Raw genomic sequence first — 27,804 nt, forward strand, 5'->3', positions numbered from 1 at the left:
TGCCTATGCTCATCAATATATGGCATCACACCCTTAGCTTGCTCGAGAACAGCGAACTGTGCCTATCTGAAAGAAATAGGGTCATCTACTGTAACAGATTTCTCCCCGATCATTCCTTTGCCACGTAGTCTTCCCTCGTGATGAGATTCTGGAACTCCGACCCTTTTGATGTCCAAATAATATGTGTAGAACTCAATGGCCTCCTCCATTGACCATCCTTCAACCATGCCCCCTTCTAGCCTGAATCTGTTCCTAACATACCTCCTGAAAACTTTCATCAATCTTTCAAAAGGGAACATCTAATGTAGGTACATTAGGCCAAGTGCTCTAATTTGGTCAACAAGATGAATGAGCAGATGCAATGAGATATCAAAGTAAGTCGGCAGGAAATGCATCTCAAGCCTAACAAGGGTTTTGGCTATGTCCCGTTGCAGTTGCTCTAGCATGGACACATCATTGACCTTTTTTGAGATCGCATTGAAGAACGAGCAAAGCTTTATGATTGGGGCGCGAACCTTTGGCGGGTGGATACCACGCAGGGCAACAGGGAGCAGTTGAGTCATAATGACATGATAGTCATGGGCCTTCATATGGCCATAGTTGAACTTGAGTTCTCTCATGTTCACTAGCCTCTTCAGGTTCACACAGTAGCCCATCGGGACTTTGAGTTCATTGAAGAAAGAAATAAGTGCAAGCTTTTCTTCCTTCTTCAATGTCCATGATGCAACCGAAAGTTTGAACTAGCCATTCTCTAGCTCCATGGGATGCAGCTCCTTCCTGATTCCCAAGTGTTGCATGTCTAGGCATGTGGCTAGTGAATCCTTCGATGTCCCCCCGGTGTCCATCAAGGTGTTAAGAGTGTTAGCGCACACATTTTTAGTGATGTGTATGGGATCAAGACAGTGGCGTACACTCAGAAATGGCCAGTAAGGTAATTTCTAGAAAACTATTTTTTTCTTCCAAACACTCCCATCAGGCGCTGCTACTGCATTGTCCCCTTCCCAAGGACAACCTCTAGTTTGTTGAGTTCTTGAAGTATCGCATGCCTATCTCGATATTTTGGAGCTAAGCATTTCTCAATAGTACAGTTGAAATCTTTTTTGTTCCTACGGTAGGGGTGATCCTTAGGTAGGAACCTACGGTGTCCCATATAAACTATCTTTGAGTTATTTGGTAGATTTACCGCATCGGTGTCGTCCAAGCACTCGACACATCCAGTATAGCCTTTTATCTTCTCTCCGGACAATGAACCTCGACCTGGTAGGTCGGTGATTGTAGCGATAAGTACTCTCTTGATCGTGACATGTTCCTTTTTATACTAGTCCCAAACATCCGGCACACCCTTTTCAAACATCTCCACTAGTTCTTCGATCACTGGTTCTAGAAACACATCAATGTCATTCCCAGGTTGTCTTGCCCCTTGGATCAGTAGTGGCATCTGGATGTACGACCGCTTCATACAGACCTAAGGTGGAAGGTTGTATATACAGAGCGTCACTGGCCAGGTGCTATGATTGCTTCTAACCTGGTCAGAAGGATTCATCCCATCTGTGCTCAAAGCAAACCAAAGGTGCCTTACCTCTCCACCGATGTCCTTATAGAACATAGTATTGACAATCCTCCAGTCATGTCCATCGGTGGGGTGCCTCATCATTGTATCTTTCTTACGCTCTTCTCCATGCCAGCGCAACAGCTTGGCTGACTTTGCACATGCAAACAGCCTATGCACCCAGGGAGCTATAGGGAAATACCAAATGACCTTTATGGGACCTCCTCTATTCTTGGTACCCTCATCTGACGGCCCTTCCTTGTACCGTGGAGCTTCATACTTGGGGCACTTGTCCATGTCTTTGTATTTTTCTCTACGGTACAATATGCAATCATTGGAACACGCGTGGATTTTTTCAACCTTGAGGCCGATGGCGCAGATCATTTTCTTGGCCAAGTTTGTCTTTTCTGGCAACTCATTTTTTTCTGGGAGCATTTTCCTTATTATACCTAACAACTGATTGAAGCCTTTATCGCTCAATCCATTTGTCGATTTGAACTCCAACAGCATGATGTCGGCTTCCAGTTTGCTTATTGGACAATTCCTATACAATGGTGTTTTGCCATCTTGTCTCATTTTCTCTAGCTTTCTCAGCTATCTTTCGCTAAGACATCCGGTCTCTCCATTACGTAGCAGCTAAGAAATGCCATCGTTATCCTCGGTGTCATCAGCTAGCATGTTCCTAAACACATTATTAACTGTGGCCATAGGTTCTGTATTGACACCGGGTTCCTTGTCATCATCCTGGATGGCTACGTCAGGCATGTCCACATCATCATCGTTTCCCTGTAGAACATTCACACCAACCTCGCCATGCATAGTCCATATCGTATAGTTTGGCATGAACCCCCTAGTAATCAAGTACGATTGTATAGACTCAATTTGATGAAAGTTCCTATGATTCTTGAAATCTTTGCATGGGCAGAAGATAGGGTTCCCATTCCCAGCATGGGCTTTGGCATCGGTGATAAACTGGCTAACACCATGCATGTACTGCTTGTCCGTTCGGGACAGATGCATCCACTCTCGATCCATCTCTGCACAAAAAAATACTGAGACAGTAATTACAAAGAATTAATAAGAAATCGAGCTTCATGAACAACAATTATAGCTTGAAAGTACCATTTTTGGAAAATATTATTGTACACTAATTATTGAAAAATTGAAATTGGTAGCCCCGGCCCTGTAAATTCAAAATCATAGTAAAAAACAATTATTGCACAATATTGAAGAATAACTATTCTACTCTACTTGTAAGAACTAATTATAGCATCACATACTAACAATGATGATCTTGACCACCATGGAATAATTAGCTAGGAATTTAAATGTGATCATAGACACCAACCTTTTGGATGTTGGATTCACCACAATTTGAGCCTTGCACAAATGTCCAATTGGAAAAGTGCTCTCTAGAATGGAGAAAGAACTAGAATGAGAATCAAGCAATGTAGCCATCAAAACGAAGCTAATTAAGCAACAAAATCAAAGGAGTGGATGTTTGTTACTAACCTTAAAGCAAAAAGATCACGTCATTCTTCAAAATCCAAGCACTAGCTTCTTGGTGAAGAGCAGCCGCAACAATGGAGGGAAGGGTCCAAACACGCGCCTCTGTTCTCGGGATGGAAGAGAGGAGGAAGGAGAGGACGGCTGCAGCCTTTTTGTGTTGTAGGCTTATCACCGTCGGTTCTTGGCTAGAACCGACAGTGATAGTGCCCAATCATTGTCGGCTCTTGGCTTAAACCGACAATGATGACTGCCCGCCAAAACACTGCCGGTTTAAGCCAAAAACCAGCAGTGATGTGGTCCTTCACTGCCAGTTTTAGCCCAGCACCAATTATTTTTTCATTTTCAGGCTTATAACCGGCAGTGAAGATACATCACTGCCGGTTCTCACAAATCCGGCAGTGATGAGGCCAGCAGTGATGTGCAAATCTAGCGTAGTGTTGTTTAGCCGCTGGTTTAGGTCAGGATGCTACAAGGAGATCATCAGGGCATGTGACAATGAAACCTAGAGTGAATCTCCCCTAGGTTGCACTGCTGTTTTATTCAGTGTGTCTAGTCAGCCAAGTTCGATCTTAATTTCCCCTGCTGTTTATTCTGTGTCAGCTTATTGCAGAACGATTGAACTGAAGCCTCAGAAATTATGGAGTGATCGTTTCAGGCAGCCATTAAGGTGGTGATAGATTCATGAAACTTAACTTCATGGGTAGAAGCTTTATCACACAATGGTTTCAATTCTAACGTGCAAACTGTCACAACACAACTGGTATTGCTATGGCAACAGTACAAGTCCCTTCTTTTAAAAAAGCAAACACGAGAAAATTCACCAAATGTCAGAATCACATCTGGTAACAGTACAACAAATCCCTTCTTTTCAGAAATCAAACACGAGAAATTCAAGAACTTGCATGCTAGTGTGACGTTTTTTTTTCCTTCTTGAACTGCCGTTATGGTGCAAGAAGATAAGCTTTATTATGTCAGCAGTAGCCACTAGGGTAAAAGTGACAAAACCTGGAAGAGGGGAAAAAAGAGTGAGGTACATCTAGAACAATTTTTAAAGTATATACCTTATCAAAGTATAGAGGACGTTGTTTATATTACCTTAGTTTTATCTTGGAAATGCCTTCTTGATTTCATGCAACCTGGCAGCCACTTCCTACATGCAGATGCGCTCATTTGGGGATGCCTTAGTGCAGAGAAGCCCAATGTTTAGAACTGAAAGCAAACACTCTAAGCTTTTCTCCTTCATGGCAAATGAAGTTTCTTGAGACATCACTGAAAATAAATAGTAGTAACTACATTATGATTGCTTTGACATTGTGAAGTACTGAATTTGTATTGTGCCAGTCTTAGAACTAGCACATTTTTTTTCTGGTTTCTGGTGGTATCTGGACTTTAAGATACTTATTAGTACTTGCAATGAACAACCTTCAATGCCGAGTGTATGTGGTTGTCGGCCATCGTGCCATTTTGTTTGTTGCAGGTTTTGGAAACCTCCCCATGCAGGGGAGGTGCTGCCGAAATTTAGATTTGACACTATTATGTTCCTTTTATTGTAGGAGAGGCTATTGCAACATCCTCGACTCGTCATTTTATAGGACAGCAAGGCAAGGCATAAAAGACCCTTCTTTCCATATCATGTTCGTATATCACAAAACCTAGCTAGGTGTCTCCCGTTCGAAAGAGATACGGTTGGAAATATGCAGATGTTTGCATATCTATAACCGTATCTGTTTCGAATTATCCACGTTTTTTGGACAGACCGAGGATGTGTAGATGCGGTTAATTTCCATGCTCTACTCCGATCCGTGATAGAGTTTCGGGAGCATCTCCATGTTGTTCTCCGGATACACAATCTCCCTCCCAGGATATGTATTTGAAGAACAGCGGGGAGGTGCTGCCAAAATTTTGTCTCGGATAGGAGTAGAGCATGGAAACTAACCCCCATCTATACATCCTCGGGTGGGATTAGGACCTATCTTCACCTATTAGATAGTATAGGAACGTGTAGATGCAACATGATTTTTTATATTACTCGCTAATATGCTAGAGGATGGATGACCGTGAGTGGATGTACACGGGCTTCTCTAGTCAGACTTTGTTGACCGAAGAATGGATTAACACGATCGATGCTTTCTTAGAATGGGCATTTGCAAGGGTTAAAGGAGCTAGTGTCACTTGGTGTCCCTGCAGCAAATTTGCAAACACGCATCGGCAAACCAAGCTGGTCATGGGTAAACATCTTTGCAAGAATGGATTTACGACAGACTATACCAGGTGGATCTACCATGGTGAAGCCGATCGTGGGAGAGACGAGGTCGTGAGACAACGCATCGAGGAATATGATGGGGATGCCGGGGTAGGAGACATGTTAAATGACTATCATGAAGAACACTTCGATGAAGGACGTAGGGAGGAGGAGCCAGAGGCTACCGCAAAGGCATATTACGACATGTTGTCTGTGGCACAGCAGCCCCTTCACGGGTATTCCAAGGTTTCTCAACTGGATGCCATTGCACGCCTAATGGCCGTGAAGTCCCAGTTTAGCTTGAGTCGAGACGCCTTTGATGTTATGCTCATAGTTGTTGGTAGCCTGCTCCTAGATGGTCACATCTTGCCAAAGAGCATGTATGAGGCACAAAAACTCCTTCGTGCACTTAAGATGCCATACGAGCAGATACATGCTTGTCAGAAGGGGTGCATCTTATTTAGGAAAGATTATGTGGAAGAAAAGTACTGTGTGAAGTGTGAATCGTCTAGGTTCTTGGAGGTCGACTCTGGTGATGGTCAGAAGAGGCAGCTCGCAATCCCCGTGAAGATTCTATGGTACCTTCCTTTCATATCTAGGATCCAACGGCTTTACATGACTGAGGAATCCTCGAAACAGATGACATGGCACAAAAATGGACATCGATACAATCCTGTGAAGATGGTACACCCATCCGATTGTGAAGCCTGGACAAGGTTTGATGAGATTCATCGTGAGAAAGCTCTAGAGGCTCATAATGTACATGTTGCGCTAGCAACAGATGGGTTCAATCCTTATGGAATGGTTGTTGCCCGATACACTTATTGGCCCATGTTCGTTATCCCCCTCAATCTCCCCCCTGGCGTCCTCTTTTAATGATAGAACATATTCTTGTCGTTGATAATTTCAGAACACCGGGGGAATAATATGAGTGTGTACATGGAGCCTCTGATTGATGATTTGGTCTGTGCTTGGGAGGAAGGGGTACAGACATACGACTGAGCTACAAAGACAAACTTCAAAATGCATGTTTGGTACCAGTACTCCCTGCATGACTTGCCATAATATGGGATTTTCTACTGCTAGTGTGTTCACGGGAGGTTCCCATGCCCAGTATGCAAGGCTTCTTTGATGTCCATTTGGTTGACAAAGGGTGGCAAGTATTCTTCGTTCGACAAACATCGACAATTCCTCCCTCCTGACCATCCATTTAGACTAGACATCAAGAACTTTATGAAAGATGTCGTAGTTAAAGACCCTGCACCATAGATGATGATAGGAGGCGCGGTTCATGCTCAGTTAGACACTCTCGAGGTCAATAAACAAGAAGGTGGTTTTGTGGGATATGGCGAGCAACATGACTGGACTCAGAAATCGTGCTTGTGGAACCTCCCCTATTTTGATGATCTTCTTCTTCCACATAACATTGATGTAATGCACACTTAAAAGAATATCGCCGAGGCAATTTTTGGTACAATCATGGACATTCCTGATAAGACAAATGATAACATTAAGGCTAGAGTGGATCAAGCGAGGTTATGCGACAGACCAAAGTTGGACATGGCGCCTCCTAGAGCCGGCAAGTCGTGGAGAAAGCCTAAGGCCGATTTCGTCCTGACGAGGGCCCAAAGGAGGGAGGTACTAGAATGGTTCCAAATGTTAATGTTCCCTGATGGGTATGCAGCAAATTTGAAGAGGGGAGTGAACTTAGCTACTATGTGAATCAATTGGCTCAAGAGTCATGATTACCACATATGGCTTGAGCGCCTACTTCCGTTGATGGTTTGAGGCTGTGTCCCTAAGCATGTCTGGTAGGTGCTAGCAGAGTTGAGCAATTTCTTCCGCCAACTTTGTGCCATGGAGTTATCTCATACCATGGTTGCAGAAATGGAAAGAATGGCGCATGTGTTGCTCTGTAAGTTGGAGAAGATTTTTCCACCCAGCTTCTTCAATCCGATGCAGTATATGATTTTGCACCTCCTGTATGAATCACGAATGGGGGGGGCGTGCAAGGCCATTGGTGCTATTCAATTGAGAGATGTCAAAAGGTTCTTCGAACTAAATGTAAAAGTAAATGCAAAATTGAAGCATCCATTGTAGAGGCATACATTTTGGAGGAGGTGTCAACCTTTACAACAAAATACTATGCTGACAACCTTCCTAGCATGCATAATCCACCCCCTCATTACAATGCCGACGAAGATGAATCGAGCCTTAGCATTTTTTGAGGGCAACTCGAAAGTGCAAGTGGTATGACCCATAAGACCTTGAAACATGAAGAGTGGCGCTCTATCATGCTATATGTGTTGACCAACCTATCCGAAGTGGAGCCGTACATGCTATAAGTTCTCAACAAACTTGTTCTCAAGTAGTCACTATTATGTGTCCAACTCCCATGTTTCTCGTTGGTACAGGGAATTTTATCATCAATTCTGGTGTGGATCAAGGGAACCTACCCCGCAGGAAGCTGAGACCCTTCTCAAAGAGGGTGTGGGAAATGGAATGCTCGATTTCATTTCTTGGTTCAAACAGAAGGTACAGTCTAATTTAGCTCATACTTAGTTTGACATTACAAGTTGCTCGTACATATGAATAATATAACGAACCACCCTGCTTGAACTTGTAGGGCCAAACTGATGCATCTATGAGTGCCAAGTTGAGATAGGTTGCCGATGGCTGTGCCTATAGGGTCAGGTCATTTACTGGTTATGACGTGAATGGCTATCCCATTCACACTACAAGCCACGAGCAGAGTCGGCCCAATCGAAGAACCACAAATACCAGAGTTTTTACGCCAAGCTTTGATGGGGTCGAGTACTATGGAAGAATTGAAGAAATATACGAACTCATGTTCCATGGTTGCAAACCTCTTAATCCAGTCATATTCAAATGCCATTGGTTTGATCTATCAATAGTGAGACGGGCCCCTAATCTTGGGCTAGTCGAAATTCGACAATCATCCGTCTTACTAGGAGACGATGTCTATATTGTGTCTCAACAGGCCACGCAAGTTTATTATCTCTCATACATGTGCCAAACTGGCAACCGTCTTAAGGGTTGGGATGTTGTGTACAAGGTATCGCCACACGGTAAACTAACTGTACCAAACAATGAAGATTACAACATAGACCCCAACACATATGACGGAGAGTTCTTCCAAGAAGATGGGCTCGAACGGAGTTTTGAGATAGACTTAACCGAAGTGATTGGAATGGAAGTAGACAATGAAAGGGTTGCTGGCGAGGATGCTAGAGACGAGGTTCAGAATGTGAAGGACTTAGAATTACTTCAGCGATTACATTTAGGCAATGACAGTGATGATGACATTCCCGATCATGATGATTATATCGACACGCGAGATAGTCATGATGAGACTTATGATCCAGCTAATGCCGATCATGATGATTATTTATAATACATGTATGAGCCGTACTAGTTTATTTATTATTTGTCATATCTTTCTAAGTATGTTTTGTTTATCTGTGATGATTGGTTTACTATTTTTAATTGTAGGTGATTGAACAATGGTGGGCGGTACAAGGAAGATCATGGTGCTTTATGGAAAGATCGGAGCTTCAGGGTCAGCTTCAAGGAAAGGTCAAGGGAGGGGTCGAGGCAGGGGTGGATGGAAGGGTAAAGGGAAGGGTAAAGGTGCGAGGCCCCCATCACCTGTAGCTCCCTCATCGTCGTCTGTGGAGGAGGTACCTTCCGCGCTTGCCTCTGGTGACGAGGGGGAGGTACCTTCCACGCAGGCCTCTAGTGATGAGGAGGAGGTACAGGAGGAGCAGGAGCAGGTGGAGGAGGAGGTAGTTGGTTCCCATGTCTAGTTACGAGGTCCCTCGACCCTCTCGAGGCGACCAATACCTTTTGAGAGACGCCCGGTGATTCGACCCTCTAGGAAAAAGTAAGTAACTTTAGATGTTCTCAATAATTTTTCGTTTGATATGTTGAAAATTACAATGAAAACTACTAATTTATCTTAATCACTTGGGCAGGGGTTGGATTAATGTCAGTGTCACAGAACCGACCAATTTATAAGAGCACAAGTACAAAAACAATCACCAAAATGATCAAATTCTTGCACTTGAGTCCATATAAACCCGGTAGTCAACTAAAACCACGAAGGGTTTCAAACCAACTTGCATACAACCAAGATCATAGTAATTCAACATAACACATCACACGTTACAACATTTCACAGACGATTTGCAAATAGATTACAACACCTTAGAGTCATTGTTATTACAAAACAAGTCTTGTAAAGTAGCAGAAGCAAATAGTTTAACTCACACACATGAGTTCAAATACAAGTACCAGCTTGCTGATCACATCCCACAAAAGCATTCGGATAAGATAAATAGAGATCATGCCCGTGATCTAGTCTTCGTCACCCGCCAGGTGGAGACAATACTTATAGAAGCCCTGATAAAGAAGGTCACCTGCAACAAGAGGGAAATAAACCCTGAGTACGGGAATGCACTCAGCTAGACTTACCCGTCAAAAACCAAAAATAATTGACACCAAGGATCATGCATAGCTTAATTTAGTGGATCTAGCTGACACTTTCTTTTTGCGGGAAAAGCATAAGTAATAATGACCAACTCTTAACCTGAGCTAGCAGTGACTTTTAGCCATTAACCTATCATCTATATTAGCACCTATACTAAGCAATCACTTGATTAAGATGCAAACATTATTAACCATAGCAGGTATAAACTGTGGCAACATTATCATCATTCTCCATTTAACCATACCGTTAAATTAAGTAAATCTACGTTGCTGCTGCTTAGTCAAGTTCTCACTATCCAGGAGAGACGGCGAATCGAATCGATTCCTATCCAGCTGAGGGGTATTCCTAACACTATCTAGGAGAGGCTGCATTGAACATGACATAAGGACATACAACGTATCGGTCCTTAAATGACACAGACAGAGTCACTATGTTCAAACCTACACAAGACTCCGTCCGGTCTTAATTCATTATTAACATGGTGCTTTTCCACGATAGCAAATATAGCCAACCGTGATCCACCTCATCCTAAATCTCACAAGTGACAGGAATCACCCGACTTCTACCGCACTAAGCATGGCTAAGCATTTTTGTCCGCTCCTGAACTTAATTAGGATTCAAGTGCGATATCAGGACAAGGATAGATATATAATGCAACAATTGGTTCCAAACAATTCCTATACTTAATGCATCATCAACGAATAAAAGATACTCAAGATATTTGTAAAAACATGGGAGACTTAATATGCTCCGGGGCTTACCTTTCAGGAAAGAGGACGAGTGGTGGTCAGGGCACTCGGGCTACTCCTCCTTGGTGGCTGCTTCGTCGATTGCCTGAACCTCGGGCTCCTCCTCCTGGCTCGCTCCCTCGAACTCCAGAAGCGTCACTCCCTCCGGCACACCTATTGCATGTATGCGCAAGATAAATATCATGGATGCACATGAATGAAGTTAGGAATGCTCGGGGAATGCACATGCTTACTGCAGTCCGTATTTTTCGACTTAAGCTCTATTCAAATCACTTTAACTTACCAAGTTTATACAACCTAATGTATAATTGCTCATCTTCAGTTAAGGACCTAGCACCTGCATCTAAGTATGTTCTCAAGTTAGGCTAGGACCTAAACAATCAATAAGAACATCGCAACTGAGCATACACACAACATTCGTATTTCAGCAAAATAGGAACTTATATAGTGGTACAGTAAACTGATCATAACCGGAGATCTACAAATCGAAATGATAGGAAACAAGACAATTTGGAAAGCTTATGAAATTTCCTACAATTCAGTTTCAAACCTCAAGACATAATTCTAACCTTTACTAGGTCAAATTTACAGAACCACATAATCAGGTCCAAACAAGACAGAGAGCAAGCAAAACTGTGATCCAACTTTGAACGATTGTAGCTCCTAAACTACTAAGCCAAATGCCACCAAATTTTGACAGGAGCTTGATACATAATCTATGTACAACTTTTGTATCCACCACTTTCCCAGCATTCCAAAATATCATGGTGAACTTTGTAAAGTTTCTAGAACTGTCCAAAAAGACATAATGCAAGGAAATATTTATTAACTTATGTTGTAAACATATAATTGAACAAAACCAACTTTACTCACTTATCACACATATCGCAAGAACACCAGAAAATAAAGTGTTCACTCCCAATTCATTTCTTTTAATGCCTTTCTTAATTTATTTAATTAATTAAGAGGAATGATAAACATATATGAAAACTGCACCATTTAATCTACAAAAATTACAGTAGCTACTACATGCTCCAAGTAGACTACAGTAAAAATTTCACATCATTTTAGCAAGAGTAACATCCTACACAAAAATGACAAGGCATAAAGGCTTAAAATGACATAATTAGGAAACCCTAGTGAAAAGTGTCAAGCAACCGATTTTATATTTTTTCTAGCATCCTTAAGGTACTAGGACGTCATCCAATAAATTTCATGGTCATTGGATTCATGGATAAATTACTAAAATTCACACAAGGATCATTCAATGATAAAAGGAAAATCTATAACTCAAAAACCATACATGCAATGACTCTCAAATTTTTGCCAGAGCTTCTACTCAGCAAGAATAGCTCACCAACAAAATTTCATAATTTTTGGAACACAGGAACTCAAGATATAATTTAAACAAGATTGCATTCATTTAAAAACACATTTCAAGTTTCAATTTAATTCTTCCAAAAACTCCACTACAAGTGTTCATGTTATATTTTTACTAAATACTACAATTCACCATGATCCTAACAAAATTGGAACCACCCAATTTGGATTTACAAAACTGGAGATACAATTTTACAAAACAGCAATCAAATCTGAGTTATTTGAACTATCCTTTGAATACTCAGTCACTGTCAAGCGGGGTCCACTTGTCAGCTGGGCCCATGCGTCAGCGACACGAAACAGGGGAGACAACTTGCTCGACGTGAAACCGGTGGAGCTCGCTGACGACGGCGCCTCCGACGACGAGGACGGCGCCAGCGTGACCGCCTCGAGCTCCCGCATCGATTGACACCCTAACCCCAAACTCTATCGACCCCTAAGTACCCCGGCCACAGAGCTCAGCGGCTCGGCCATGGCACACGGTGGCGCGCGGCTGTGTTCCGGCCTGGCTGGACCGGCATGGATGGTGACATCTTCACCCGAGCATCAGTGCATGACGGAGAAGGCTAGACGGGAGCTAGGGAAGGAAGAGAGGAGCGGTGCAGTGCTGGCCACGGAGAGCGCAACTCCGGCGAGGTCCGGACGGCGGCGGGAATTGAAATGTGGCCACTACCTTAGTTCACCGGCTCAACAGCATGGTGGACGAGTTAGAGGAGGCTATGGTGGAGTTGTGGGTTAGCTGGAGGCGGTGATTTTGCAGTGGCGAGTGAGATAGGCGACGACGCGTGCTCGACGTTAATGGCGGAGGCGGTGCTATCGCGACGGATGCTGCGCTGAGGCGAAGGAGAGGCGAAATGAACTGGGACGCTGGGAGGCTCACGAGCGCATGCTGTTGCTTGATGTGGCGCGCGGCAGCCCATCGTAGCCTGGCCAGTTAGGGCGTCGGTGACGAGTGACCTCCACGCGGCGGTGAAGTCCTGAAGATGGTCAGCCACTGTAGGATCCATTCAGTTAAGCCATCTATGTCTGAGAGTGCATATTCAATGTGTTGAAACTACCAAGCCATTGATCATTAGCAAAAATCATCAAGATAAAAGTTGTAGCCCTATGTACCAGCTACAACTTCTATTAAAAGACCAAGACCTAATTCTTCAAGAATCATGAGTAAACTCATCGCCAAGTCGAGCAAATGAAACTGAAATGGGCTTTGTGACTTAGAATTTTTTCAGAGCCTCCAAATGGACCTCAAAACTGACTTGTGGGCCCCTTTTGAGCATGTTCTGCACATTTTCATGACTTGGCCTCAAAACAAAGTTTGTTCCTCATATAATTTTCTACAACTTTGCTTTAGGTTGCTCAGACATGCAAACAATCTAAGCTATACTTTTGAAACAGTCAAACCAAGGAGCTCTAGAGGTCAACACTAGTCAAACCATGACTTGGAAACTTAATTAGGCAAAATGATCAACATGAACATTGTTCCTAATGACATTCTAAGTATAACTAGGTTGCTTGAGAGGATAATTAGCCACACCACACATTGGTCACACCCAATTCAAGCATCACATGTTTTGAAACAAGGAAAAACAAGTGACTTTGTTACTTCTGTTTCAAAATCATGTTTCATGTGTTTTCATGAATTTGTGGCATTGTACTAGCTAACCATGCTTCACTAAAGTGAGTTGCACATGTTGCACTTGAGTGTTACACACTATTCATTTCCTAAAACAATCACACATAGAATATATCAATATGTTGCAATGTTTCAAAAGCATGTTTCATACAATTCTAAGCTCATGAATGGATGAATGATGCTCATGTTTGTGAAATGCAAGTGCAAATGTGGAAGCCAAACACCTGGGGTGTTACAACCCTCCCCTCTTATAAAAATCTTGTCCCGAGATTTGACAAGCATACCATTATTGATAGAATTCCTTATAACCGTTCCTCAAATAATCTTCTCTTTCCCATGTTGCATCGTGTTCACTACCCTGATTACTCCACATGACCTTGTAAAACTTGACCACCCGACTCCGAGTCACTCGCTCACGAGTGTAAATTACTCGGACTGGTTTTTCTTCAAAAGTCAAATCAGATTTTAACTCAATATCCCCTAGTGGAACTCTCTCTTCAGGGACACAAAGACATTTCTTCAACTAAGATAACATGAAAGACATTGAAGATAGCACTCATTTCAGGGGGTAATTGGATCTTGTATGCTACCTTACCACTTTGTCCAATGATTTGAAACGGACCGACATATCTCGGTGCAAGCTTTCGCTTCACACCAAAGCGTTGGACACTCTTCATGGGTGAGACTTTCAGATAAACGAAGTCTCCAACTTTGAACTCGATAGGTTTTCTATGGCGATCAGCATAAATTTTCTGCCTAGCTTGAGCTGTGGCCAAATGGGATTGGATAGTACGGACTTGTTCTTCAGCTTCTTGAACAAAATCAATTCCATAATATCTCCTTTCACCAGTTTCAACCCAATTCAACGGGGTTCTACACTTCCGACCGTATAAAGCTTCAAACAGTGCCATCTTGATACTCTCTTAATAACTATTATTGTAAGAGAATTCAGCTAGGGGCAACCACTTTTCCCATGAACCCTTAGATGAGATGACACATGATCTCAACATATCTTCTAAGATTTGATTCACTCGCTTAGTTTGCCCATTGGTTTGCGGATGATAGGTAGAGCTTCTTACTAACTTAGTTCCCAATAATCCATGTAAGTGCTCCCAAAAGCGAGCAGTGAACTATGGTCCTCTATTAGAGATAATAGTGCGAGGTATCCCATGTAGTCGGACTATCTGATTGAAGTATAACTCCGCATAGTTAGTTGGACGAAAATCTATACGGACAGGAATGAAGTGTGCAGACTTGGTTAGACGGTCTACAATCACCCAAATAGAGTTAAAATTCCTCTGAGTAGTAGGGAGTCCAACAATAAAATCCATACTTATCTCCTCCCATTTCCAACCTGGAATAGAGAGTGGCTAAAGCAATCCAGCCTTCATGTGTATAGCTTTAACTCGACAACAAGTGTCACACCTAGCCACATAAGCGGCTATCTCTTTCTTCATCTTGGTCCACCAAAAGCGAGGCTTCAAATCATGATACATTTTGCTACTACCCAGATGAATAGATAATTTCGAGGAATGTGCTTCGGATATGATTTGATTTCTAAGCTCTCTATCCTTTGGGACCACTAACCTATCCTTGAACCATAACACATCGTTTTCATCTACCCGAAAATGCTTGGTTTCTTGCTCTTTCATCTTGCGCTTGATGTGGAACACACCTGGATCTGTTTTCTATAGCTCAATAATTCGACTCTGTAGAGTACAACTGATAGTGATGTTGTGAAGGACTACAGGATGTAGGAGTTTTGACAAATGGAGGTCACTTTCAATCAAAGAGTGGCAATGAGATTTCCTGCTTAAGGCATCCGCAACGACGTTTGCCTTGCCAGGATGATAGTGCACTTGGAGGTTATAATCCTTGATCAACTTGAGCCATCTTCTCTGACGCATATTCAACTCTGGTTGAGTGAAGATGTACTTAAGACTTTTATGATCAGTGTAGATATTGCACACATTGCTAAGCAAATAATGTCTCTAGGCCTTCAAAGCATGAACAACTGCAACGAGTTCTAAGTCATGCGTCGGATAGTTCACCTCATGCTTCTAAAGTTGGTGAGAGGTATAAGCAATGACTCTACCCTCCTGCATAAGAATGCCTCCTAAGCCTGTCCCTAATGCATCGCAAAACACATCAAAAGGTTTCTCAATATCCAGTTGTGCCAGAACTGGAGCCGAAGTTAGAACGGTTCGTAGGCTGTGAAAAGTCACATCACACTCGGAAGTCCAGACAAACCTCATGTCTTTTTGCAGCAACCGAGTCATAGGCTTGGCTATTTTAGAGAAATCCAGGATGAAGCGATGATAACAGTCAGCCAATCCCAAAAAACTCTGAACCTCGTGCACCGAGATTGGAGCCTTCCAGTCCAACACTTCTTGCACCTTGGTGGGATCCACCATAATTCCACCATCGGACAACACATGTCTGAGAAAAGGTACCTCATGAAGCCAGAATTCACACTTGCTGAACTTTGCATAAAGCTTGTGTTCACGCAATCTAGTGAGAACCACTCGCAAATCTTCAACATGATCTTCTTCATTCTCAGAATAGACCAAGATATCATCTATAAATACCACCACAAATTTGTCCAACTCGGGCATAAACACTGAATTCATCAAATACATGAAGTGTGCGGGGGCATTGGTCAATCCAAAAGACATAACATGATACTCATACAGATCGTATCTTGTAGAGAATGCAGTTTTTTGAACATCCATAGGCAAAATTTTGATTTGATGATAACCCGATCTCAAATCAATCTTGGAAAAGACTTCTGGTTTAGACAACTGATCAAATAAGATATCTATGCATGGCAGAGGGTACTTATTCTTGATTGTGACTGCATTCAAAGGCCTATAATCTACACACATGCACAGTGATTGATCCTTCTTCTTCACAAAGATAGCTGGGCACCCCCATGGAGACAAACTAGGATGGATAAGGCCTTTCTTTAGAAGTTCATTCAACTAGATCTTAAGTTCAGTTAGTTCATTGGGAGGCATTCTATAAGGCCTTCTAGAGATAGGCGCTGTACCAGGTAGCAACTCTATCTTGAACTCCACGTCCTGATCTAGGGGCAACCCGGGCAAATCATCGGAAAAAACATCCGGAAAATCACATGCTATAGGGATATCTGCCATAACCTTTGCTTGCACCGCATTGCCGCACAAGAAAGATTGATGTCCCTAGGTAGCTGCACTAGAAAACCTTCCTAATTACAAGGATTTCTGAGCATGACTACTCTAGTCGATGTCTCAATAAGAACCTCATGACTGCTCATCCAGTTCATTCCCAATATCACATCGATACCCAGCCCCGGTAAAACTACCAGATCAACCTGATAACTTAGTCCCTCTATCTCAAGTTGCACGTCCCCGACTACGAGCTTGGTTGGGATAGTACCACTGGCAGCCCTAATACAATAACCCTCACCCTCAATAGTGTATGTTTTCTGCATAAACTTGGATGCAAAGGCGGGACTAATAAAATAATGCGAAGCACCCGAATCAAATAGTACAACTGTAGGGTGTTGATCAACCAGAAACTTACCGGCCATTACTACCTCTCCTGACGGGATATCGATAATATTAGTGTGGTTCACCTGTCCCTGACGGCCACCTTGGTAGTTATTCTTCTTAGGGTAAGGACACTTCCTTGGCCAGTGACCTGGCTTGTTGCAGTTCTAGCACGGCATGTTGCTTGGAGGAACATTGGAACTACCTTGACTAGTAGTGCCCTTGGGAAGAGCAACTGTAAAAGCCTTACAAAATCTAGTCTTGCCTGGATTCTTCTTCAGCGGTGGGCGGAACTTAGCAGCTGATGCCGGAGGACAGAATGGAGCCTTATGTGTGATTGGAGCCTTGGATTGTGAGGCACCTGCCTCATAGGCTCTCTTGCGATTCTTCGAAGTAGCATATACAACATTGTTGTTCTCTTGAGATAAAGCATCACTCATAAACTCATTAAAACGAACACACTTGCAATTTCCCATAGTCTTCATCAAATTGGGGCTAAGTCCCTGCTTGAAACTAGCGATCTTCTTGGCATCAGTGTCAACAAACTTAGTAGCATACCTTGCAAGGTTATTGAAAGCCCGTAGGTATTCATTTAAGCTCTTGTTCCCCTGGGTTAGCTTCATAAACTCCGTATGCTTGATTGCCATGAGACCAGGAGGAATATAATTTCCCCTGAAAGCAGACTTGAACTGATCCCAAGTGATTTGGGCATTAGCGGGCATAGTGGACCGATAATGACTCCACCAAATACTAGCTGGCCCATGTAGTTGGTGAGAAGCATATTCAGTCTTTAGCACTTCTGTCAAGCGAAGCAAACAAAATTTCTGCTCAAGAGTGTTTAGCCACTCATCAACTTGGAGGGGCTCTTCAGCCTCCTTGAAGATCGGTGGTTTAGTGTCAAGGAAATCTTTAAAGTCGCTATACTAATTTGGTTCCGGTCCTTGGCGTGCACCACGACCATCACGATTTGCAATCGTATGGAGAGCCTCAGCCATGGTGCGCTGTCCTTCAGCAAGAATTGCCATCAATTCCGCTGGTGTGGGCGGTGGTGGCGGTGGAAGATCATCATCATCACCAGCCACACTAGTGGAACGAGTGTGAGGCATCTGCAACAATGCGCAACCAGCAATTATTGGTAATGTTAGCACATTAGAGAGGAACAATGTAATTATGCCAAACTGAATTTACTGGAGAGAATGTAAAATTCATACAATAAACCGAGGCAATAATTCATTCTCTAATCACCACATCATTAATTAGATTACTAGCGCCATACGCAGTGCATTCCAACATGACAAGTTTTAAACTTAACCAACAAGATAAGCATCCCGAAGGGAGCGGATTAAGGTACATTACATGCCAAGTTTTTTATTAAAAGGTACATCCAACATCAGTTATAGTACTAAGTCCATTACACCAATGACTACAAAAGCTTAAACTAGTGAGACTTGCTAACTAACTACTCATCGAAGTGATCGCTGTCCACATCGGAGACGCCCTGGACTTCTTCAGGATCTTCCTCTTCCTCTTCATTTGTAGGTTCAGCTGCATTGACATCCATCTGCACGTCCTCTTCTTCTTCATCGGCCTCAATCACTTGAGGTCCACCCACATTAGGATACCTTGGTATGGGGTGAGGAATAGGAAATAGACGGTTGTTCAGTTGATGGTGCTCAACCTAAAGCTCTTCAAGCTGCTCTTGGAGCTCATGCTCCCTTTGAAAAGCATTGTGGTTATCCATGATCTAGCCCTGACACCTTTCTTCTACCAACTCTAAGGCTATATCTCTATGACGGGTCACACGGTCCAACTTGTGTACTACCTTATCTCTCTCTATGGTGAGGTTCATAAGCTGGTTATGAAGCTCATCTCTCTCGCATGTAGTTTGCCCCCACTGCTACAGGCGATAATTTGCAATGCCCCAAATCTCATCTATTTCCAGCTGAGCTCACCCACATGCCTCTGCCCTACGATGATACTTGCGGGCACGCAACCTGAACTTGTGCTGGGCTGCCATTGCCTTGCCAGCTTCTTCTAACACACTAGAGAGGGTGTCCTGCCTGACTCGACAAAGCTTCAAGATGGCCATCATAGCACTCATTCCCACATTGTCGCTCTGATCATGTTCACCATGGCCTCGAACCAAGGCCTGGCCAACTTCTTGAGTCCACTTAGCCTCTGTAGGAGCCACTCGGGAATGGATGTAGCTGGTCCACCCACTAATTCATCTCCGAAGCTCTGTGCTATGTCCATAAGCACATCAAGGGCAGCAACTTGAGAAGCTTCCCATGGGCTTTGCCCATCAGTCTCGATGCTCCACCCATGCCACAACGGTCTCGTGGGGTTCTGCGGCACTACCAAGGTCACAAGGTACCATGGCACATCTCCCAATGGAACCATCTGCCTCCACGTGTAGCGGGGTGCCTCTGGGTACCCAATTGAGCTTAGCACCCTCTAGAGCAAGGTAGGCATACCAAACTAGTCCAAAAAGGTGCTGCTACCAGGAGGAAACACGGGCGCAACGATCTGTATCAAAAAGGGATGCAACTCTCGTGAGAGGATTCTTTTGTGGAGAGATGGAACTTAATAATTGGGATAAGCAATTATAAGGGAGGGAGTAATGCAATATGAATGACATGAGTGAATATGATGCTTCCTCGTTCCGTACGTCCTCACAAACCTAAGAAAAATTAAGTTCTAGCGGAATATATGGTGGCATACATACATTCTCTCAATTAGCGGTAACTAGTCGATCTACACGGTGTGTTGTTAGCGTACCTGCAGAAAATTTCTTTGCAGCCCAACCCAACAAGATATAATGCTAACAATGAAGGTAGTAAACTAAGATACTCTCCATATATATATATATAATATATATATATAATATATATATAATATATATATATAATATATATAATATATATATATGTGTGTGTGTGTGTGTTGGTATCCAAACTACCCGACAGATATACCCACAATTAAGTACTTTCATATGTATATGTATGCAACATGTAAATATTCTAGTAACCACAACTAACTCTCCCCTAGACCGACAGTTGGACGGTCATGCTCTCACAACTCACACTTACCTTAACGTAGAGGCAGTTGATCCATACATTACCATTCAAGCGAATGGCACCCATGCAATAGCACGCTGCATGGACGACGAAATAGAAACAATCACCTTCCCCCAAGTTAGTAATTATATAAGCCACTTGAAAGTCCTTAAGTGGGCTACAAGGGATGTGATGACCAGCACACTATAAAATTTCAGATTTTTAAACACTTATATATAATTATAAGTTGGAAAACCATTTCACAATAAAAGCTTTTGTTTTTAAATACCCATATGACATGTTTAGTGTTGAATCTAGCTTCGATACTAGCGGTCGCAGAACTGACCAATTTATAAGAGCACAAGTACAAAAACAATCGCCAAAACGATTAAATTCTCGCACTTGAGCCCATATAAACCCGGTAGTCAACTGAAACCACGAAGGATTTCAAACCAACTTGCATACAACCAAGATCATAGTAATTCAACATAAAACATCACACGTTACAACATTTCAAAGACGTTTTGCAAATAGATTACAACACCTCAAAGTCATTGTTATTACGAAACAAGTCTTGTAAAGTAGCGAAAGCAAATAGTTTAACTCACACACATGAGTTCAAATACAAGTACCAGCTTGCTGATCACATCCCACAAAAGCATTTGGATAAGATAAACAGAGATCATGCCTGTGATCTAGTCTTCATCACCCATCGGGTGGAGACAATACTTACAGAAGACCTAATAAAGAAGGTCATCTGCAACAAGAGGGAAATAAACCCTGAGTATGGGAATGTACTCAGTTAGACTTACCCATCAGAAACCAAAAATAATTGACACCAAGGATCATGCATAGTTTAATTTAGTGGATCTGGCTGCCACTTTCTTTTTGTGGGAAAAGCATAAGTAATAATGATCAACTCTTAACCTGAGCTAGCAGTGACTTTTAGCCATTAACCTATCATCTATATTGGCACCTGTACTAAGCAATCACTTGATTAAGATGCAAACATTATTAACCATAGCAGGTATAAACTGTGGCAACATTATCATCATTCTCCATTTAACCATATCGTTAAATTAAGTGAATCTACGTTGCCGCTACTCAGTCAAGTTCTCACTATCCGGAAGAGACGGCGATTCGAATCAATTCCTATCTAGCTGGAGGGGTATTCCTAACACAAACCATGCTTCCCCCATCAGGGTCGCAAACAAGTCACCTTTGGTACAATTCAGGAGTCGTGAGTCCGATCAGTGCCGCAAAATCAGAGAACCACTCTGCCATGAGTGCTCGGTGACTTAACCCGCCCTTGGGCTTTTGCCAAGGGCTCTCCGCACATCCTTACTGCCATCCAGATTGCAACCACTGCTCATGTCCCCAGCTTGAATCGAGCTACTAGGCTTCGCGATCGGAACGAGTTATACGGCAAGCTAAATGTTAGGCTGCATTCAACATGACATAAAGACATACAACGTATTGGTCCTTAAACGACACAGACAGAGTCACTATATCCAAATCTACACAAGACTCTGTCCGGTCTTAATTCATTATTAACATGGTGCTTTTCCACGATAGCAAATATAGCCAACCGTGATCCACCTCATCCTAAATCTCGCAGGTGTCAGGAATCACCCGACTTCTACCGCACTAAGCATGGCTAAGCATTTTAGTCCATTCCTGAACTTAATTAGGATTCAAGTGCGATATCAGGAAAAGGATAAATATATAATGCAACAATTGGTTCCAACCAATTCCTATACTTAATGCATCATCAACGAATAAACGATACTCAAGATATTTGTAAAAACATGGGCGACTTAATATGCTCCGGGGCTTACCTTTTAGGAAAGAGGACGGGTGGTGGTTAGGGCACTCGGGCAACTCCTCCTTGGCAGCTGCTTCGTCGATTGCCTGAACCTCGGGCTCCTCTTCCTGGCTCGCTCCCTCGAACTCTAGAAGCGTCACTCCCTCCGGCACACCTATTGCATGTATGCGCAAGATAAATATCATGGATGCACATGAATGAAGTTAGGAATGCTCGGGGAATGCACATGCTTACTGCAGTCCACATTTTCCGACTTAAGCTCTATTCAAATCACTTTAACTTACCAAGTTTATACAACCTAATGTATAATTGCTCGTCTTCAGTTAAGGACCTAGCACTTGCACCTAAGCATGTTCTCAAGTTAGGCTAGCACCTAAACAATCAACAAGAACATCGCAACTGAGCATACACACAACATTCGTATTTTAGCAAAACAGGAACTTATATAGTGGTACAGTAAACTGATCATAACTAGAGATCTACAAATCAAAATGATAGGCAACAAGACAATTTGGAAAGCTTATGAAATTTCAAACAATTCATTTTCAAACCTCAAGGCATGATTCCAACCTTTACCAGATCAAATTTTTAGAACCAAATAATCAGGTCCAAACAAGACAGAGAGCAAGCAAAACTATGATCCAACTTTGAACGACTGTAGCTCCTAAACTACTGAGCCAAATGCCACCAAATTTTGACAGTAGCTTGATACATAATCTATCTACAACTTTTGTATTCACCACTTTCCCAGCAAACTAAAATATCATGGTAAACTTTGTAAAGTTCCCAGAACTATCCAAAAAGACATAATGCAAGGAAATATTTATTAACTTATGTTGTAAACATATAATTGAACAAAACCAACTTTACTCACTTATCACACATATCGCAAGAACACCATAAAATAAAGTGTTCACTCCCAATTCATTTCTTTTAATGTCTTTCTTAATTTATTTAATTAATTAAGAGGAATGATAAACATATATGAAAACTACACCATTTAATCTACAAAAATTACAGTAGGTACTACTTGCTCTAAGTAGACTACTGTAAAATTTCACATCAGTTTAGCAAGAATAACATCCTACATAAAAATGACAAGGCATAAAGGCTTAAAATGACATAATTAGGAAACCCTAGTGAAAAGTGTCAAGCAACTGATTTTATATTTTTCTTAGCATCCTTAAGGTACTAGGACATCCTCCAATAAATTTCATGGTCATTGGATTCATAGATAAATTACTAAAATTCACACAAGGATCATTCAATGACAAAAGGAAAATCTATAACTCAAAAACCATACATGCAATGACTCTCAAATTTTTACCAGAGCTTCTACTCAGCAAGAAGAGCTCACCAACAAAATTTCATAATTTTTAGAGCATAGGAACTCATGATATAATTTAAACAAGTTTGCATTCATTTAAAAACACATTTCAAGTTTTAATTTAATTCTTCCAAAAATTCCACTACAAGTGTTCATGTTATATTTTTTCTAAATACTACACTTCACCATGATCCTAACAAAATTGGAACCACCCAATTTGGATTTACAAAACTGGAGATACAATTTTTACAAAATAGCAATCAAATCTGAGTTATTTGAACTATCCTTTGAATACTCAGTCACTGTCGGGCGGGGTCCACTTGTTAGCTGGGCCCGCATGTCAGCGACATGAAACAAGGGACACGGCTTGCTCGACACGAAACCGGTGGAGCTCGCCGACAGCGGCGTCTTCAGCGACAAGGATGGCACCAGCGTGACCGCCTCGACCTCCCACGTCGATTGACACCCTAACCCCAAACTCTACCAACCCCTAAGTACCCCAGCCACAGAGCTCGGCGGCTCAGCCATGGCACACGGTGGCACATGGCCATGTTCCGGCCTGGCTGGACCGGCGTGGATGGTGACATCTTCACTCGAGCATCAGTGCGTGACGGAGAAGGCTAGACGGGAGCTAGGGAAGGAAGAGAGGAGCGGTGCAGTGCTGGCCACGGAGAGCGCAACTCCGGCGAGGTCCAAACGGTGGCGGGAATTGAAATGTGGCCACTACCTTGGTTCACCAGCTCAATGGCATGGTGGACGAGTTAGAGGAGGCTACGATGGAGTTGTGGGTTAGCTGGAGGCGGTGATTTTGCGGTGGCAAGTGATTTTGCGGTGGCGGACGCTGCGCTGAGGCGAAGGAGAGGCGAAATGAACTAGGACGCTGGGAGGCTCACGAGCGCGTATTGTTGCTTGATGTGGTGTGAGGCAGCCCGTCGTGGCCTGGACGGTCAGGGCATAGGCGATGGGTGGCCTCCACGTGGCGGTGAAGTCCTGAAGATGGTCGGCCACTATAGGATCCATTCAGTTAAGCCATCTACGTCTGACAGTTCATATTCAACGTGTTGAAACTACCAAGTCGTTGATCATTAGCGAAAACTGTCAAGATAAAAGTTGTAGCCCTATGTACCAGCTACAACTTCTATTAAAAGACCAAGACCTAATTCTTCAAGAATCATGAGTAAACTCATCGCCAAGTCGAGCAAATGAAACTGAAATGGGCTTTGTGACTTAGAAATTTTTTCAGAGCCTCCAAATGGACCTCAAAACTGACTTGTGGGCCCTTTTTGAGCATGTTCTGCATATTTTCATGAGTTGGCCTCTAAACAAAGTTTGTTCCTCATATAATTTTCTACAACTTTGCTTTAGGTTGCTCAGACATGTAAACAATCTAAGCTATACTTTTTAAACAGTCAAACCAAGGAGCTCTAGAGGTCAACACTAGTCAAACCATGACTTAGAAACTTAATTAGGCAAAATGATCAACATGAACATTGTTCCTAATGACATTCTAAGTATAACTAGGTTGCTAGAGAGGATAATTAGCCATACCACACATTGGTCACACCCAATTCAAGCATCACATGTATTGAAATAAGGAAAAACAAGTGACTTTGTTACTTCTATTTCAAAATCATGTTTCATGTGTTTTCATGAATTTGTGGCATTGTACTAGGTAACCATGCTTCACTAAAGTGAGTTGCACATGTTGCACTTGAGTGTTACACACTATTCATTTCCTAAAACAATCACACATAGAATATATCAATATGTTGCAATGTTTCAAAAGCATGTTTCATACAATTCTAAGCCATTGAATGGATGAATGATGCTCATGTTTATGAAATGCAAGTGCAAATGTGGAAGCCAAACACCTGGGGTGTTACAGTCAGTGGGGGTGATCACAACCGCAAGGTCAACGGCATCCTTGGCCTTTTGTGCAGGCTACACTTCCCTGGCTTAGTGCAGTTCGGTGAAGAGCTACAGCCGGCCTACATGTGGGACCACTACGTCACCGCCCTCGACGCCGCTGATCGTGACAACAGGGTATTCCCCAACAAGGCAGAGCGGGTGAAGGGCGAGATGTGGGTAAGTATTCCTCGTACTACATTGGTCAATACATCACATTCACTAGACATTCTTGAAGTATTGACTATATACATCGCGTCTATATGCAGGACTTCTACAGATGCCAGGAGGGGTACGAGGCCAAGGCGGCCTCCATCTCTAAAGAAGCCACCAAGAAGCTCGTGAAGGACATGCACTACGAGGCACACATCCAGGCCATCATCGACTACTATGCTCAGCACAGAGGGATGAAGGTTAAAAAAGAAGGGGCAAGAACAATGAACCTGGCCCGAGAACAGTTCTTGAAGGTAAATATAGAACATTAATACTTACTTTTTATGAGATTAATTACGCTTAATTTTATTTTTTCATGTCATACACTTGATGACATAGGTGCCTTCGTACTGGTGCGCCCAGCATACCCAGTGTTGGGAATACATGGTGGACAAGTGGTTGGAGCCCGGGTGGGTGGAGAGGCACAACACTTGCCGGGACCGACATTTGTTGATGCCACGTGCATCACACCATCAAGGCAGCCTGAGCTTCGACGAATACATGGAAAAATGGGTACGCGAATTAATTTCTTTATTCTAATGCACAATTCTGCATAATTTCTAATTATTTTGCATTTTTGCCGCAGTCATCGTCACATGATGGCCAACCTTGCTCCTAGTTCAAGGCATGGGTTCTGTCCAAAAAAGACAAGGCGACGGCAAACATCGACTTCAACCCGGAGGACCCACCCGAGGCGTATAGCGATCCCAGCATCCATAGCCGCGTCAGTGAGTACATAGTAATGGCAAGGCAGGTTCATGGGCCACAGTTCGATCCGAGCACCTAGGATCTTGATGGAGAAATCGTGATGAGGGTGGGAGGAGGCAAGAAGCATGGCCGGTACTGGATTGATGATAGTACAATTGACATGGCCTCTACTCCCACTCTCTCTCAGATCCGAGCAAGTAGCATGAGCGTGAGCCCGGTGATACGCCCACGGCCAACCACTACACAGTTCCAGATGGAGGCTCTCCAGGTTTTTTCTGTTTTATTCATTGTTCGTTGATTGTTACGTACTTTAGCTTTGCATTGTAACATTGGGATGAAATGTTATAGACCCGGGTGGAAGCAGAAACGAAGCAACGGGAGGAGATGGAGGCGAGGATGGAGGAGATGATTCAGCAGAGGGTGGCGGACGAGCGGCAGAACATGGAGGAAGAACAATGGCGGATGATGCAGAGGATAGAGGAAGAAAATCGGTTGAGGATGGACCAAATGTTCCAATACATATAGAATTTTGCATCGAGTATGGGTCAAGCTTTGCTACCACCACCGGTGCTATTCCCTCCACCTCAGCCACCCACAACTACTTTTGTGAGTCACTTGACACCTTATACTGCAGATTGAATACTTTGACTTAGAGAACTTTAGATGTTAGCTCACAATGACTTAGAGAACTTTAGAGTACATAGGCAACCAGTGAGATAGAGACAAAGAATATGCAAGGTTAAGATAAGCATCTCTTGGAAAAAGGGAAAAGGGCACGGTGGTGGCTAGTGCAAGTACAAAGCAGCGTCATCACTTGCGCCGCTGCCGAGTTTGTCGCCTTCGCTGCTGCCGAGTACGTTGCCTGCGCCGCTGATTAGCTCGTCTGCAATAGATTCAGTGTTTGGGTTCCAGATCCTAGTGTAGTACTCCTGTTGGTGCTTCTAAAATCTTGTTTAGTATTGGAATTTTCGTCGGTACAAAATCCTAGTGCAGTACTCTTGTTGGTAGTTTTGGATCTAGTGCAGTACTGGTGTTCAGTTCTTCCCAATTTCTTTCGTGCCGCTGAGTCTGAGCTTTTAAAGTATTCACTTCTGAATGTTCTACCGCCAAGGTGCAGCTGTACTCTTCTGGTAGGCAGCTTTTGCCACTCTTTTTTAGTGTGTTGTTTCCTAAATTACTTCTCTTTGTTGCTCCTTTCATTACAATTTTAGTTTGAGCTGCATCTAGTGAGAGCTCAACCTGAATTACCTTTTCTTTTTCTCCAGGAATGCCGATCAGTTTGTAATATGAAATTGCTATGTAGTGTTTGAGTGAATGCTATCATTTTTAAGTGTGAAAGCCATCCCTTTTCCACGAGATGACTTAGAGAATTTTAGAGTACATAGGCAATGCAGTATTATTTGACTGGTTTTAGAAATTCAGATGATAGATGAGTTCTGTGCATCAATCAACAATTTGCCATCTTAAATCCAAATGTAATCTCTGTTGCAGTTTCAGACTGCTTGCCTCAGATATGCACCTAGCCACATCCATCATCAGTAAGCTGTGATAGCTCTGTACAAATGTTAGGAGCAGACTTTCATTAAAAAAAACTGTTATGAACGGACTGTTAGTTTCTGTAGCCTGCCACAAGCCCAGAATTTTATAATAGTAATAACACAGACTTCA

The 27,804-nt window shown here is 42.8% G+C and overlaps 1 protein-coding gene across 1 annotated transcript; it reads left to right on the forward strand.

Moving 5' to 3' along the window:
• The first annotated feature begins 5,105 nt into the window (after positions 1 to 5,105).
• LOC136465063 (uncharacterized) lies at positions 5,106 to 26,661 on the forward strand. The gene is made up of 3 exons (XM_066463952.1): positions 5,106 to 5,422; positions 26,287 to 26,404; positions 26,485 to 26,661. Exons 1-3 carry the CDS (start codon positions 5,106 to 5,108, stop codon positions 26,659 to 26,661), a joined length of 612 nt encoding a protein of 203 aa, XP_066320049.1.
• The last annotated feature ends 1,143 nt before the right edge of the window (positions 26,662 to 27,804 follow it).

Source organism: Miscanthus floridulus, chromosome 7 (genome assembly GCF_019320115.1).
Source record: "Miscanthus floridulus cultivar M001 chromosome 7, ASM1932011v1, whole genome shotgun sequence".
NCBI lineage: Eukaryota > Viridiplantae > Streptophyta > Magnoliopsida > Poales > Poaceae > Miscanthus > Miscanthus floridulus.

Excerpts from the sequence above, each read along its gene's own strand:
- LOC136465063 (XM_066463952.1), top strand. The coding sequence starts at position 5,106 with ATGGATGACCGTGAGTGGATGTACACGGGCTTCTCTAGTCAGACTTTG. Across the intron at positions 5,423-26,286 it reads GATGCCGGGGTAGGAGACAT|TACAATTGACATGGCCTCTA; the intron begins GTTAAATGACTA and ends GATTGATGATAG. Across the intron at positions 26,405-26,484 it reads TCCAGATGGAGGCTCTCCAG|ACCCGGGTGGAAGCAGAAAC; the intron begins GTTTTTTCTGTT and ends GAAATGTTATAG.